Source organism: Dysidea avara, chromosome 6, assembly GCF_963678975.1.
Source record: "Dysidea avara chromosome 6, odDysAvar1.4, whole genome shotgun sequence".
NCBI lineage: Eukaryota > Metazoa > Porifera > Demospongiae > Dictyoceratida > Dysideidae > Dysidea > Dysidea avara.
The window spans coordinates 35,053,752-35,069,211 of NC_089277.1; the positions used below are offsets into that span (position 1 = coordinate 35,053,752).

Genomic DNA, 15,460 nt, shown 5'->3' on the forward strand with positions numbered 1-15,460 from the left:
TGAATGATTATGGTAGACTTAGTTCTGTCACCTCAATGTTAAATCAGCTTTCATGGCCAACTCTCCAGACTCGCCGCAAATTATCTCGACTACAAACTTTACACAAAATTTTTTACCAACAAATATCACTTACAATTCCTCCATACTACCTACCAACATCACGATCCACGAGACAGTACCATCCCCTGCACTACATCTTACCACATGTATCTACCACTGCACACCAAAATAGTTATTTTTCAAGAACAATTAATGATTGGAACTCCTTACCAGTAAATCTTGTTGAAGTTGCAGATGCTGACATTTTTAGAACTGGACTACAATCATTATTGTAATTGTTAGAACTGGACTACAATCATTATTGTAATTGTGTTATAGTAAGCGACCGATTATCGACCGGTACCTATTATCGACCTAAGTATTTTCCGTGTTTCTTTCGGTTACTCCCCGTGTTATTCTACTACCTCGTGCTAATGGTCTTGCCAATTCTCACGTATTTTTAGTCGCCTGTAAGCTGTTAATTATGTATAGTGATATATGTTTAGCTTGTAACCATTGCTTATAATCATTTTTTACTAGGTTGTTCGATATGCCACGACGCCAAGGACAGAGGAAAGTATTGAAGAAAAGGAAGCGTTCGAAGTCAGCACCGGCGGTATTACACACACCAACTAAGAAAAGAAGGAAGCAGTGGACAAATGAGCAAATGAAAAATGCCATGGAAGCTGTAGAAACCATCACGTGTGGAGTTAATGAAGCTGCTAGAGTCTATGGTGTTCCAGCTACAACATTAAAAGATAGGGTTAGTGGCAGAGTAAAACATGGGACAAAATCTGGTCCACCAAAATACCTAAATGATGATGAAGAGAAAGAACTTGCAGATTTTTTAAAGGAATCTTCTGAGGTGGGCTTTGGGAAGACAAGAAGAGACGTTCTAAATATTGCAGAATCATATGCAAAGCAAAAGGGTGTGTTAAGAAAAGAGAGTGGGATAACTCAAGGTTGGTGGAGGTCATTCAGGGATAGGCAGGGTGATTTGTCATTAAGAAGAGGAGATAATACTGCACATGTTCGCATGGATGCAGTAAACGAAGAGACAATTAGTGATTACTTTACTTTGCTTCAGACTGTGATGCAGAAACATGGAATAACGAACTCCCCAGGGCAGATATATAATGTTGATGAAAGTGGAGTCCCTTTGGATCCTAAGGCACCTAACATTGTGACAAAAACTGGAGCTAAAAAGGTTCGATATCGTTCAACAGGCAGAAAAGGACAAATAACTATTGTTGTTTGTGGGAGTGCTACTGGGCAAGTCATCCCACCTACTGTAATTTTTGAAGCAAAAGGTATTAACCACGCATGGACCAGTGGTGGTTTGCCTGGTATGACTTATGGTTACAGTGATTCTGGGTGGATCACCACTGACTTGTTTGAATCTTGGTTGAGTGGACACTTCTTGAAGCACGCAGTGTGTGAACGTCCACTTCTGTTGCTCCTAGATGGGCACAGTACCCATTATCAGCCTGAGGTTGTTCGGCATGCTAAAAGAAATGAAGTGTTGCTTCTATGTTTGCCTCCACACACCACTCATGAGGCTCAACCTCTAGACTGTACAGTTTTTTCCCCACTTAAAGCACAGTGGAGAACTGTGTGTCACGATTTTTTTCAGACCAATCCTGGAAAAGTAATTACAAAATTCAACTTTGTCAGTCTTTTTGTTCAAGCCTGGTCAAAAGCTGTTATTCCAACAAATATCATATCAGGCTTTCGAACCTGTGGTGTTTATCCACTTAATGTTTCTGCTATTCGTGTTGTACAAGTCAGACCTGAAAGAAACTCTGATAATGATTCTAATGCTGAACATCCTTGCCAAGGTGATATGAATTTTGGAGATAACAGTGGTGCTTCCACAGATGAAAGAAGGGATGGATTTACTTTGGAGCAAGAGATGTTATTCGAGAGACGATATGAAGAAGGACATGACTTGTACGTAGATGCCAACTACATCAGATGGATGAGACTCCATCATCCAGAGGTGAACATTTCCATCCCTACAGAACAGGAAAGTGGATCATTACTTGATTCTTCACAGGAAATTACTCCAATCAGTCCTATTCCAATCGAATATCCTGAAGATGAAGTAACTGATGAACTGGTCTCTATGGATATGCAGTTATCAGCAATACCTGAAGCAACATCTTCTGAGTTGCAATTGCCAGTCGCTTCTGAGCAACTGCCTACAAATTCTGAGCAGCAGTTACTTTCACCTGGATCAGCTGCTACCTCACTACCACCTGTAGACAATCAGAGTACAATAACCATTATCACATCATCACCCAAGAATTCTACCCCGCCCTTAAGAGAGTTTCTCATTTATCCAGTAACAAATCCTAGTACCTCTACTACTCCTGCTGCACCTAAAAGATCAGTACCCAAAGCGCGACTACTTACAAGCGATGAAAGCTTGGCCATGCTTGAAGAAAAGGAGAAAGCTAAGAAAGATGCACTTATAGAGAAAGAAAGAAAAAAGGCTGAACGTATTGCAAAGAAACAGCAACGAGAAGAAGAAATGAAGAGAAAAAGAGAAGAGAAAGCTAGAAAAGCAGAGGAGAAAGCTAGAGAAAAGGCAATGAAGCAGCAAGAAAAGGCTAAGGTGTCATCAACAAGAGGAAATGCTAAGAGAAAGCCTAAGGATCAGACATGTACCAAAAATCTACCTGCTACTGCAGCTACTAGCACTGTTATTAGAACAGCCACATCTGGAGTCAGGAATAGTGATGTAAGTGTGACTAACACTTTGACTGTGATCAGTGGAACTGATGAATCTGTTGATTGCACTGGACAGGACGAGGACGATGAAGCTATTGACCCAGATACATGTTGTATGTGCTTTGGAAGGTATGAAGATGATGTATTGGAAGGTGCTGGAGCAGAGTGGATCTACTGTGGATGTGGAAGATGGGTGCATGAAGATTGTGTGGAAGAGACTGTAATGGACAGTGACGGACAACAAAGACTTTGTACCTTTTGTGTGGATAAATATACTGTATAAACTTGTGATGCACATGACTTCTGTTATGTATACCCGATTACAATGACTTTTTTTGTCATAACACTATATAACCAACTGTATTGCATGGGGTATGTGGGGTAGTGGCAGAGTTTTTGCAAGTATTATAGCTAAGACCTTGGTCGATAATTCGTATGCAGCATTTGTATTGACGATCGATAATAAGTACCGGTGGTCGATAAACGGTACTTTACATGCTATCACATTTCCGTTCGTGGAGAAAAAAGTAAACTCGACATTCAAGTCAAAATTCATCACGTGATAGACCAAGGTCAGACGGTGTTATTAGTGAAAACTGGATGATGATAGGTTGTTCCAGCACGAAAATACATTGCAAGGTACGTGCTATGGTCGTTAATCGGTCGCTTACGCTACATGCATTCGGGCAAATCTGAGCACACCAGCAGGGCTGACTGCTCAGTAATAATAATAATCATAATCGTAGCTATCCACTGGTGGTGTTAGTTTGATTTTGCCAGATGTGCGATTTGGATCGGTTCTGTAAAATCTGGTCACATATAAATTATTTCTGGAGCATCACGTGAGATCACGTGACCTGCCAAGAATCCTGGGGCAGACCACGATTGGAGTCCAGACACGAGATTACAGGGCTGTGCTGGCTCCTTAGTGGCTGATATGTAGCAAAATCAACAGAGAACACGTCTAGCCAACATTATAAGGCTGTCCACCAGTAAACCACTGACTCTTGCCAAGCCAGGTCCTTCACAAGGCCTGAAACCGCCATTTGAGCACTCCACACCACCCAGAAAAGACGTGTGTAAAAACCAGCCTCGTGTAGTTTGAGTAGTGCTGAGGGTCAAAACTTGTAGTACGATAGTGTAGCTATCCACTTAGTTTGATTTTGCCTGATGTGCGATTTGGATCGGTTCTGTAAAATCTGGTCACATATAAATTATTTCTGGAGCATCACGTGAGATCACGTGACCTGCCAAGAATCCTGGGGCAGACCGCGATTGGAGTCCAGACACGAGATTACAGGGCTATGCTGGCTCCTTAGTGGCTGATATGTAGAAAAATCAACAGAGAACACGTCTGGCCAACATTATAAGGCTGTCCACCAGTAAACCACTGACTCTTGCCAAAAGCCCACACTGACTAATATGTTACATGCTAGTCTTGCAGCTTCTACAATGACGGGATGCTACATGTATGTTGCTAATACAGTAGTTATCAGCGTTATTAGACAAACAACTATTATAACACCACTATTTCAAGTACTTTTTATTCTTTCCAGTCAATGTTTCCTTTTTCTTCTAATTTGTGGTTCAGTGTTGATTGTTAGTTCCTGTTGTTGTATGCAACTGTATGAGGGTCCTGGTGCACTTGGCTACGAAGGCACTAGGAAACTTCCGTAAAAAGGCAATTCGTTCCATCAGATTGAAGTGGTGCATTTCAGCGTCTGCTACTTCATCTTCAATAATCAACATCTTGTGCAACAGTTATCGCTGTGAAGATCATCTGGTCCAGTTCCTCCAATTGGCATTTATTTGCCAATAACTGGCTTTGCACAAGGTTGAGTTACCTTCTTCAGAGACCGACTCAGAAGTAACTTCATCATCAGCATCAGTAATGGCTTGGGGTTTGGTCAGAAGCTTCATGATAAATGGGCATCCACCATGTCTAGAGGCTCGGGCGCACTAAAGGGTATCCATCCAAATCCCTGCACCAAAATGTGATAGGTAATCTGAAGTACACTAGATTCTATTCTTAACAATTTGGTATGGACGATCTAACTGTACTCGTGATCTACAAGGAGCTGGTACATGTGGTTCACACTGATCATGAAGTGCACTAACAGGCATACGTGCATGTGGTAGTACAACACAACAAGTACATTACATAACAGGGGCGGATCCAGAGTTTGGAAAGAGGGGGGGCACCTTTCTGAAAAACAGTTGAAGACCAAAAAAAACTTGCTGAAAACCAGTTGAAGACCAAAAAAAAAAAAAAAAAAAAAAGGTCACGACAATAATAGCTAGTTATCCTTACCAACTATATCACGTCTGTTATGTAAAATAAAATCCTATTTATAGCTTCATAGGTAAGCTACACTGCCTCATGAACATTGTGACTGCTTTATTAGAGTAATTGACTGCTCTATTAGAGTATCTCGATCTTGTATGCAATTTCTTGAAGGGGGGGGGGGGGGGGGGGCATTTGCCCCAAATGCCCCATCCTGGATCCGCCACTGCATAATAGTTACAATAACAGTAATAGTGTCATGGTGACTAGTTTCTGACAGTAACTTCATAAGCTTAACCAATGATAGCCCAATAGACACATTCCAAAATTACGTCACAGTCATAGCAACATTTTCAATGGGGTCATGAGGTGTCAGTTACCATTATATAAGCTGCTGATGTAATGGTGGAAGAACGAGTCTTAAAGCTAACGGAAGCGGATATTCCTGGGGGCTTCCATCGGTGGTCGCAACCTTGAGAAGTTTAAGGTTGTTGAGCTGAAATTCTGGTTGTGTTGTTGTGATGCTACAGACTTAACCAAACTTAAACAAAGGCAGATCGCATTAAGCTGTAAGTGTGTTGTAAATAATTAGTTACACCAGCAACAAGGCTGAAGCTAGTAACCTTGTGTAGTAAAACACATGCAATAGTAATTAGAGATAATGAAGAATTGGATTTTTCCAGCCAAAATTATCATCCTAAAACCAGCCTCAATTTCCCTTCATGACATCTTGTCAGCATTGGTTAGGCACAGTCAAGCCCAAAAATGTCTTCAGACCAACTCCTTCCAACTCACAACTATCCATTTTCTCTTCTGTAGTACTGGAACTTGCACTAGTATTCACATTTTCTTCTGTCTTCATCTGCTCCTTACTACTATTACATGAAATCCAACTTTTAGATTTATCAAATGGAAAAATAGAAGGCACAGTATCTTCCTGCAATGTTCTGTAACTACACCAAAAATTGTAAAAGTCCTTTGTTTGTAAGTGCAGAGAACAAATCTTCGTCAGGTTGAAAGTGTTCCACTATTGTAGTACAATTATATTAGTATGACAGACACATGACTATAAGTTGCTTGTTTCTGAATTGTGAGTCAAGGCTAGCTACACGAGGTAGCTACATGGTGTTGTTGTCTAGTTATACATTTTTAAATCTATTAAAACATACAGTCAGGTCAAGTGTTTGACCATGCATCCCGGCCTACTAGGGCATGCAGAGTATGGTAAAAAGGACCTGTAACCAGTGTTGGGAGTAACGCGCTACTTATGTAACGCGTTACGTAATATTATTACTTTTGTGGTAACAAAGTAATATAACGAAATACGCTATGAAAACAGGTAATATAACGCAAGATACTTTACTTACAAACGTAACGCGTTACCTAAGTAATATAATTACTGTAACGAGTCTAATATGACGTAATATTATTATTAAAAGTAACGAAGTTACTAATCTCGTTAGTAATCCTCTGAGTAACGCCTAACCACAACGAGGCCTACTGAATGAAGCTTATTCACCAGCTTCTTACTTATAACCAAGGTTTGCACATTGTCCAACAACGCAATCATGTCACGTGATAATGTGGTAGTTTCACACGTGACAGCTTAAGGCTGTGGACACAAAGTAATATAATATGTAATATTATTACAGTTACTTTATTTTATGGGTAATATGTAACTGTAACTAAATAGTTTTGTTGCAAGTAATATGTAATTATGTAACTAGTTACTTTTACAAAGTAACTTGCCCAACACTGCCTGTAACATCACTGAGTGTTTATGCTATCATTCCTCGTATAGCTACATTCTAGTGCCTTACCAATATTGTGTAGAATTGCATAAACTAACCGCTGTCTTAGGTCATGCTTTGTTTCATCTGGGAAGTTGTGAAAAGATACCTTCGCTTTCCTTCCGTCAATGGTAACAGTCCTATTACTTTTCTTAATGCATTCAGGTACATAACAATTGTGCAGCATTGACACTATGCTTCGAAGACACAGAAACTAGCCCCAATGAAAATGACAGAAAGCTGTTGCTATGACGGTGATGTAATTTTGGAATGTGTCTATTGCATAATGATGAGATGGTAAAGGCACTGATGAAAACATACACCATGCTCACGTGAACCTTCAAAGGAGCAACAAGTTGTATATTAAGCACATAGAGATTATAGACCTCAAACCAGAGGTAAGTATATATATATATATACCTACTGTGGGAGCAGGTGAGTATTTATACACACACCTGCAGTCGATTCTTCGTACCAAACAGTAGCAGAAAATGTCATCAGTGAGGAGTAAAGGTAGCAGATAAAATTGAAGCAACAATCCCACAATTGAATCTTAATTGATGTTATTGTCTTACAGGATAAGTCATATAAAGAAAGATTATCTGTATTATCATTGCCATAGGTAAGTTATATACTCACCTGTGGTTTGAGGTACGTGACAAACTGCTGCATGTCATGCCCATTTGCAGGCTAATAGCCTGCCAGTATGATTAATCACCTACGCCAGTTCAAGCTAAGAACCCTTTCTAGCATCAAGTGACCAATCATCCCATCCAGTTTGAGTAGAATCACTGGATTCCTTTTATAGACATACCAGAAGATTTCAATGATGGTTGCCTGCTGTTAGCGGCAGATAACGTTGTCACTATGTTTGTTGAAATGAATGGACAAGTCCTAGTGTTATGTTTACTAAATACCACAATCGATGTGCTATGAGCAACTCCATCGCTACAGGAAGCATACAACTAATTCTACAATTCCAAACTATGGTGAAACTTTGTTACGTTACTTGCATGTGTATAGTGTTTTTGTGCTCTATGGTGTGTGTGTGTGTGCGTGTGTGTGTGTTAATTACAAGGCATGGCATATATTATATGAACCATGGTTCACTTCAGTGTAATGTACTTATATACACCCACACACACACGTATGCACACACACACAAATCCCAATAGATGTTTTGCAAAACCACACCTTTCTTTAAAAACCATGGTAACCGAGCCGCCATTTCCATTGGAGCCAGTGTACATAGCGGTGTATGGCATATTCCTTCATACTATCTTACTGCACTGCTATTTAGTTTCTTTTCAGGAAGAAAAAGGTATTTTCAGGAAATGATGAAGTGTTGGGTGAACTGAGCTTGGAAATCGAAACCCAGCTGCTGCTTCTGGGGAATTGGATGGCTGCAGGTACAAGGCTGCCCAGGTCCAGTTGTGGATTCTTTTTCTCCTTTCTCCAACTTTTCAAACACACCTTATGTAGCTAAAGTTTTTGAGCAGGCTGTAGGACCAGGTGTTTTACAGACCTTCAGCACTTGTGCTGTAAAGCGTTAATAAATAAAAACAAATTAATTGAAAGTTAGTCTGCAGTAAAGAAAGTCTTTTCGATTAAAAATTTTCACTCTCCACAACTTTTTTACTAGGCAATAGTGAAAAACTTATTGTGAGTGTAATATACAGCTCACAAATACTGTCTGATGGTATTCAATGCTATGTAGATTCAAGCCGGTCACACTGAACCATGACTTGCCCATCAGCCACTAGTATTAGCCAGAGAATATTGCAATGATTGCTCTGTTGTACTTGCTGGAAATAGGAGCACTGCACCTTAAGCTCGACATTAAGAGAAACTATTCAGAAAAGAGGAAGGGCTTCATCTTAAGTATTCAAAACCATAAAGCTGCTAGTGTATAGCGTGGTAAGTGTACGTACCCTTCTTGCTCACACTTATCTGAAGATAGCGTGACGTATCAAGTAGGGCTCAAATGATTAGCCAAATATTTGGATAAATAATTATTAATTTGCATTGTAGACGAATGATAAAATTAATAAACGATTAATCACACATGATCATTTTTATATCGACGTCACGAGGCACAGAAGAAGCGCAAGTATGGTGACCATTTCACAGAGGTTGAGCAGGCCTCCTTCACTCCCGTTGTGTTTGCAACCACCGGTATGGGAAGGGAGGCAATAGTTTTTTACCATTGTTTAGGTGACCATCTATCTTCCGCAGCTCTACTAGCTACAGTCACGCTCTGGCCTTTATCCGATGCACATTGTCTTTTTCTCTACTTCAGTCAGCTACAATGTGCATACGTGGAAGTAGGTCCATCCTGTGATGCCTCTTCTGAGATGGGCCGCATTGATGAGGACAGGGACTTTTAAAGCTTTTATTAGTTATCTGGTCTTTTCTAATTCAGTTGTCCAGCACGTGCCATCTTTGTGCTGGGGGTGGTAGGCAAGGGCAGTCCATCCAGCCCGGGTAAATTTTTATATGGTAACATGTGAATAGCTGTCAGCAATTAACAAACGAAGACTGGCGATGCTAATGAAAATGAATGTAACAAAAAGACTACAGTGATAAAAGGAAGAGTAGTAATACCATTAGGCAGCCACTAATTGGTGAAGATGTACTAATTCCACAGTGAATCGCATAGGGATTAGCTACAAACAAATCACCCTATAGAAATATGTGTTGAATCGCCGTAAGCACAAGACTTCGTACAGTTTAGTGGCTTACTCCAGGCGGTACCTCTGTGTTATAAACACTTTCTATCATAGTACTATCACTGTGATAATCCTTTCAAAACGGGCACAATGGTATCTCTTTCTTCTCAGTTAAGTTATTCATACAAAGCCACAAACATGTTTGTGGTTATTTGTAGGCTTCTTGGTAGTGGCCACCTTAGCTAATTACTGAATTGCAATCGTTGCAATGAAACCTTATCAGCACCAATTATTCGACTAATTTTGTAAGAGCTGAGCAAATATTCGAATAAAGTAAACCACTATTTGTTTGAGCCCTAGTATCAAGTATGACGGCATAGATTTATAAATCCCTTGGGTTTATAAATCTATGATGACAGATACAAGACGTAGTGCGGCTAGTGGTCTTAAATCAGTGGACACTTGATATGATTTTTACACAATTTCTACTCGTTTCTACTCGCCATGTTTGTGCTGCTGACACGTAAACTGTAGTATCTTTGTAGATTCCCAGATACAGTTTTTAAATGCTGATTAGTTTACACTGTAGTTATTGTAATTCTATTTAAATACAAACATTTCCGGCAGATATTGATTTGATACTTTGTTCAAAAGATATGGAACCGAGGTCTTGGTGAGCCACATTGCTTGCATGGCAATGGGTTCTCTCAATTCACACTCCTGTGGTTTTCTGGAATGTGAATGGCACACATCCTGCAGAGCAGTGCTTTTATGTATTCATTCATTTACAGAGGATCCTATCTTCGTCAGTGATGGTTGCATTGATAATTGGTGGCTGTAGCAACAGCAGCGGAGAACACAATAGGTACCTGTACTGTCTTGTACTGCTAGCAGTCAAGGTAATTAGTATTGTCATGCCTTGCCTCCTGTTTTGCTTTGCAACAATAGTTTCGAACAGTGGGTATGGTTTTGCAAAGCGTCTATTATTAAGGCCTAATGTATTTCGCGGACTGGACTCGCGGACTGGACTCACGCACTGAGCTGGAAACAGTTTTTAAGCAATAATCCAGACATTATCCATCTCTTGCAACACTGGAGACACCACTATCGAGCTACAACTGCTGATACTACTCTTCCTTACAAGTTAACAAACTAGCACATGCACTAATTAATTAGAATACACTTACAATACATGAGGTTCTAGCGGTGATAAAACGGGATAGAGGCCATTGTTGTAGCTTAGATGTTTTCCTTTGTTGCTCCAGTACTTAGCACTAGTGTTAGAACTGTAGTGATGAGCCAGTTTATTTGCATAGCCCCATCACCTCGCCGGGCGGTGCCATATCTATAGCTACCCTGCTAAGAATTGTTACTGGCTCATCTCTGCAACCCTAGCACTAGTGCCAAAACAATAAAGGAAAACATCTACGCTACAACAATAGCCTCTATCACGCTTTATCACTGCCGGTACTTGTGTATCGTAAGTGTATTCTAATTAATTAGTGCATGTGCTAGTTTGTTGACTTGTAAGGAAGAGCAGTATCAGCAGTTGTAGCTCGATAGTGGGGTCTCCAGTGTTGCAAGAGATGGATAATGTCTGGGTTATTGTTTAAAAGCTGTTTCCATTTCAGTGCATGAGTCCAGTCCGCGAGTCCAGTCTGCGAAATACATTAGGCCTATTATTAAAGTTCTAGTGACCTTCCAAGTCAACTCATGTATCACTACAAACTTACTACCACTTCTTCCTAATGCTCATCACTCCTTCCACATTCAGTCGAACTGAATTCTCTTCAAAAATCGAACATTTCTTCTCTTCACCAATAGAACACTGTAGAGGCACGATATATTTCGTGAACTAGCTGACTTTGCGAAGCACTATTTTGTGCACTAAAATGGGGCGTTACTATTCAATGGACTGGACTACTGGACTGACATATTTTTGGCTTTTGCACATTCTATGGTTGGGTCTTGCTAGTAAGCTAGCACCTTTAGGGCACCTGCAGCCCACTCAAATGCTGAAGATGAGGAGTGGAATATACAAAAGCTGTATTTCACCATTCATTATGCCACTATACAGCACTTATTCCTTACCCTGTAATGCTGCAGGAAGTGCAGGGAATTTGATAGCGATAGTTAACTGGCAGCGATCAACTTGCCAGTAGACAATATCCTTCGAGATATCCTTAGAGCAAGCTTGAGGAGCAAGCTAGTCTTGCTGCCAGACTTCTGTTTCAGTGCAGGGGCTTTTCAATTAAAGACTATAAACGCCTGTCCTCGGTGCTTGTGCTGAAAAATATCTAATTAGTAAGCCCCTGCACTGAATTAGAGGTCTGGCCACACGAGACTAGCTAGCTGCTGTTAAGCCGGCTTGCTCAAAAGATATTGTCTACTGGCAAGTTGATCACTGGTTAACTATTGCTGTCACATTCCCTGGACTGCCTGCAACTTTACAGGGTAAGGAATTAGTAATAGTGGCATAATGAATGGTGAAATACAGTTTTCTTATATTTCACTTAGAGAGATGGACCGATACCACTTTTTACTGATATTTCCGATACGAGTATTTGTACTGAAATTATTTGCCGATACCGATACCGATACTATACATTGAAGCCTAGACAAGTTTATTATAGAAATTTCATTGTTGTGATTATGATTATGATTATGATTACTGAAAACACAGTTACAAACTGATATGTTCAGGTAAGGAAAAACATTAAAAATCACATAGATAAGAGTCAGTTATAATTTATAGCAAGCTATTAAAATATTACAGTAATTGATTGATCTCAGTTCAATCAAGTTTTAAAATATTCATTGTATAACAGCTAAACATGATAAACATCATGGTAGATTAATAATAATTTCTTGATTCGAGGTAGTTTTCTTGTAAGCTTATTGATAAGGCAATTAATTGCGTGGGCGGCCGATAATTGTACAATGTTTGTTACAGCTTTTCAACCAAACCTTTTCATGAAAAAGCAAGCCAAGTAGTTATAAACTTATCTCTTGAGGAACAACTGCACTACCATTTAATTACAAAGGATTCACGTGTTCTAATATATTAGAATACACACTGAGCAATTGTAGCAATACTTGGAAAAGAGTAACAAAGGCTTTGTTTCGCTACTTTGTTAACTCAACTAAGTTACTGATTAGCTCAGCTAAGTTATTAGCTACTGGAAACTTAGCTTAGAGATGGTTAAATAAAAATGGTGAGTGTCTACTGTGGTATCTGTACCTTGTATTACCGATACCGATCCGATACCGATACCACTGGTATCGGCATCGATACCGATACTGGTATCGGTATCGGTCCACCTTTAATTTCACTGCTCATCTTCAGCATTTGAGTGGGCTGCAGGTGCCCTAAGGGTGCCAGCTTACTAGCAAGACCCATAAATCCAATCACAGAATATGCAAAAAACAAAAATATGTCAGCCCAGTACTCCAGTCTAGTGCTCCAGTCCAGTAGTCCAGTCCACTGAATAGTAACACCCACTAAAATGTCGGACGAATAGGCAAAATTTAAGATTACGTATGAAAATGCTCTACAAACTAGTGAACGTTACCAGAGAATACTATAAATCGCTTAAGGCTGATAGTTTAGTCCATGGTCACAACTAGTCTGGCGCCGCCTGCCCCTTCGCAAAAGTAAGGGTCTGGGGAAATACAAATACCAAATCATTTCAAAAGGAATTTAATTAGACAGCACACTTACTGCTTGTGACGTCAGATGATTGCCCTTCAATTCAAACAAATGCATTGTGTTGCCAAGGCGATTTATGTGTGAACGTCATTGGTACGCATTAATTGGCTACCGCCGAATCTGGGCGGTAGAAATGATTTAGTATCTGTATTTCACCAGACCCTTACTTTTTGTGAAGGGACGGGAAGCGCCGGACTAGGTCACAACAAGGTTGGCTCTGAGTGTGGCAGAATCTGGGTGGCCTGCGGATCAAGCGAGGGGTGCGACACCTTTGCAAATCTGTACATGATTTGAAACTTGCTTTGTGTTTTGAAATTGGATTTGTGATTTGAAACGTCACACGTGATTGCCATAGTGTGATTTCTAAGGCTATTACTGGGTTCTGAAGGACATTAGTTCATGATTAGGAACTAGTATTGTATCACTGTAAGCTTGTATTGTTTATAAATAATTATGTTTTCAAGACTAGTTTTCAAGCAGCATTAATTACTTGCGTGGGCGAATCGCTGGAGATTTTTGATTTGGAACTAAAGGGCGTACGTGATTTGTAGAGGCATCGTACCCCTTGGGATCAAGTCACGATGGGGTTGGCTTTTTTCAGCCCTTCTAGGTATTTGTCCCGTTTCACTTTAGGATATTTAGCTCAAAGATTTTCACTTAGGCTCCTAGGCTATGGGTAAACACCTTGAACAGGCTCTGCCTTCTGTGTACACCCTCCAGGTAAAGTAGATAATAACAATAACATAACAATTATGAGTCACGTGATAGTTTTTTTTCTACCCCCCAGCCTTGAGGACCTTTATGATTTAATGTACGCACCTTGAGGTACTGACATCCTGGCTAAGAAACTCTTGTACTCTTGCGAACAGCAACGGTATAACTTAACTACCGACCTTTGAACTTCCGGTTCAGAAATCACGTGATTACCACACAACCAATCGCTCAAGTTTCCTCTGCGCAGAGTGACCGAGAGAGTGACTTACCTTTGCATGCTTCACTCTGCCCCTGGGGGTAGTGTTGTGCGATATGTCGATAATATATCGTATCGTTAGGATATCGAAAAGGAATCTCACCATGACAAGGGTGCTCACCATGATGAGCATCCTCAAGGGGGTGACACGCCAATGGCCTCTGTACTTGGATCCGCGACCGCGGTCAAGATGCCAGTCAATGGTCAAACCAAATATTTTTACTCAGTCAACGGTCAAGATCTCAGGTCTGAGCAAGTCAACGGTCAAGACGATCTATCACTCTCTGCCAGCAACTTTGAATTGAACTCAGTTTGCTGAGCTAATATTAGTTTGCTGAGCTAATATTAGTAACTGTAATAGGCATTAGTAATATTCAAGTAATGTACCACATTAATCACAATAATACGTAGACCATATTTAAGGTTACGTCACGTGATAAACTCTATAGGTGCATAAAAGTGAGGTAAGTATTAGCTATATAGTTATTACTTAGCTATAGCCCTATATAGTGGTTCGCAGTTGATGAAAGTTGCAGTGCGGCATAAAGTCGAGAGCGTCAGCTCAGCAGTCAAACATACCATTAGGGAGAGGAAGTTTCCATAACACGGAGTTAGGATATTACTGTATACAACTGTACTCTAAATGATGCACATTTTCAGTAGCATTACACAGTTAGGCAGTTAACTCATTGGAGTGATCTGAGTGATCTGAGTGATTGGAGTGATCTGAGTGATCTGAGTGATTGGAGTAATCTGAGTGATTGGAGTGATTGGAGTGATCAGAGTGATTCGAGTGATTGGAGTGATCTGAGTGATTGGAGTGATCTGAGTGATCTGAGTGATTGGAGTGATTGGAGTGATCTGAGTGATTGGAGTGATCTGAGTGATTGGAGTGATCTGAGTGATTGAAGTGATCTGAGTGATCTGAGTGAGCTGAGTGATTGGAGTGATCTGAGTGATTGGAGTGATCTGAGTGATTGGAGTGATCTGAGTGATCACTCCAATCACTCCAATCACTCCAATCACTCAGATCACTCCAATCACTCAGATCACTCCAATCACTCAAATCACTCAGATCACTCAGATCACTCCAATCACTCAGATCACTCCGATCACTCAGATCACTCAGATCACTCGAATCACTCAGATCACTCGAATCACTCAGATCACTCGAATCACTCAGATCACTCCAATCACTCAGATCACTCCAATCACTCAGATCACTCCAATCACTCAGATCACTCCAATCACTCAGATCACTCCAAT

At 40.3% G+C, this 15,460-nt stretch overlaps 2 protein-coding genes across 5 annotated transcripts in view; one reads left to right on the plus strand and one right to left on the minus strand.

Annotated features, from left to right (window-relative positions):
• LOC136258179 (uncharacterized) overlaps positions 1 to 14,178 on the minus strand; it is a 53,401-nt gene extending 39,223 nt beyond the window's left edge. Inside the window, exons 1-2 of one of the 4 annotated variants that reach the window (XM_066051501.1) lie at positions 154 to 231; positions 32 to 96 (exon numbers count right to left, since the gene is read on the minus strand). The gene's annotated coding sequence lies outside the window, so the exon portion shown is untranslated. Of the gene's footprint in view, positions 1 to 31; positions 377 to 14,043 lie in introns of those variants that run through there. The other 3 variants (XM_066051500.1, XM_066051504.1, XM_066051502.1) reach the window with 3 other exon arrangements.
• LOC136258172 (uncharacterized) lies at positions 517 to 3,121 on the plus strand. The gene has a single exon (XM_066051492.1). It carries the CDS (start codon positions 590 to 592, stop codon positions 3,053 to 3,055), a length of 2,466 nt encoding a protein of 821 aa, XP_065907564.1. The 5' UTR covers positions 517 to 589; the 3' UTR covers positions 3,056 to 3,121.
• Positions 14,179 to 15,460: the final 1,282 nt, after the last annotated feature.

What these genes read in the sequence shown, in the direction of transcription:
- LOC136258172 (XM_066051492.1), top strand. Translation starts at nt 590, where the DNA reads ATGCCACGACGCCAAGGACAGAGGAAAGTATTGAAGAAAAGGAAGCGT.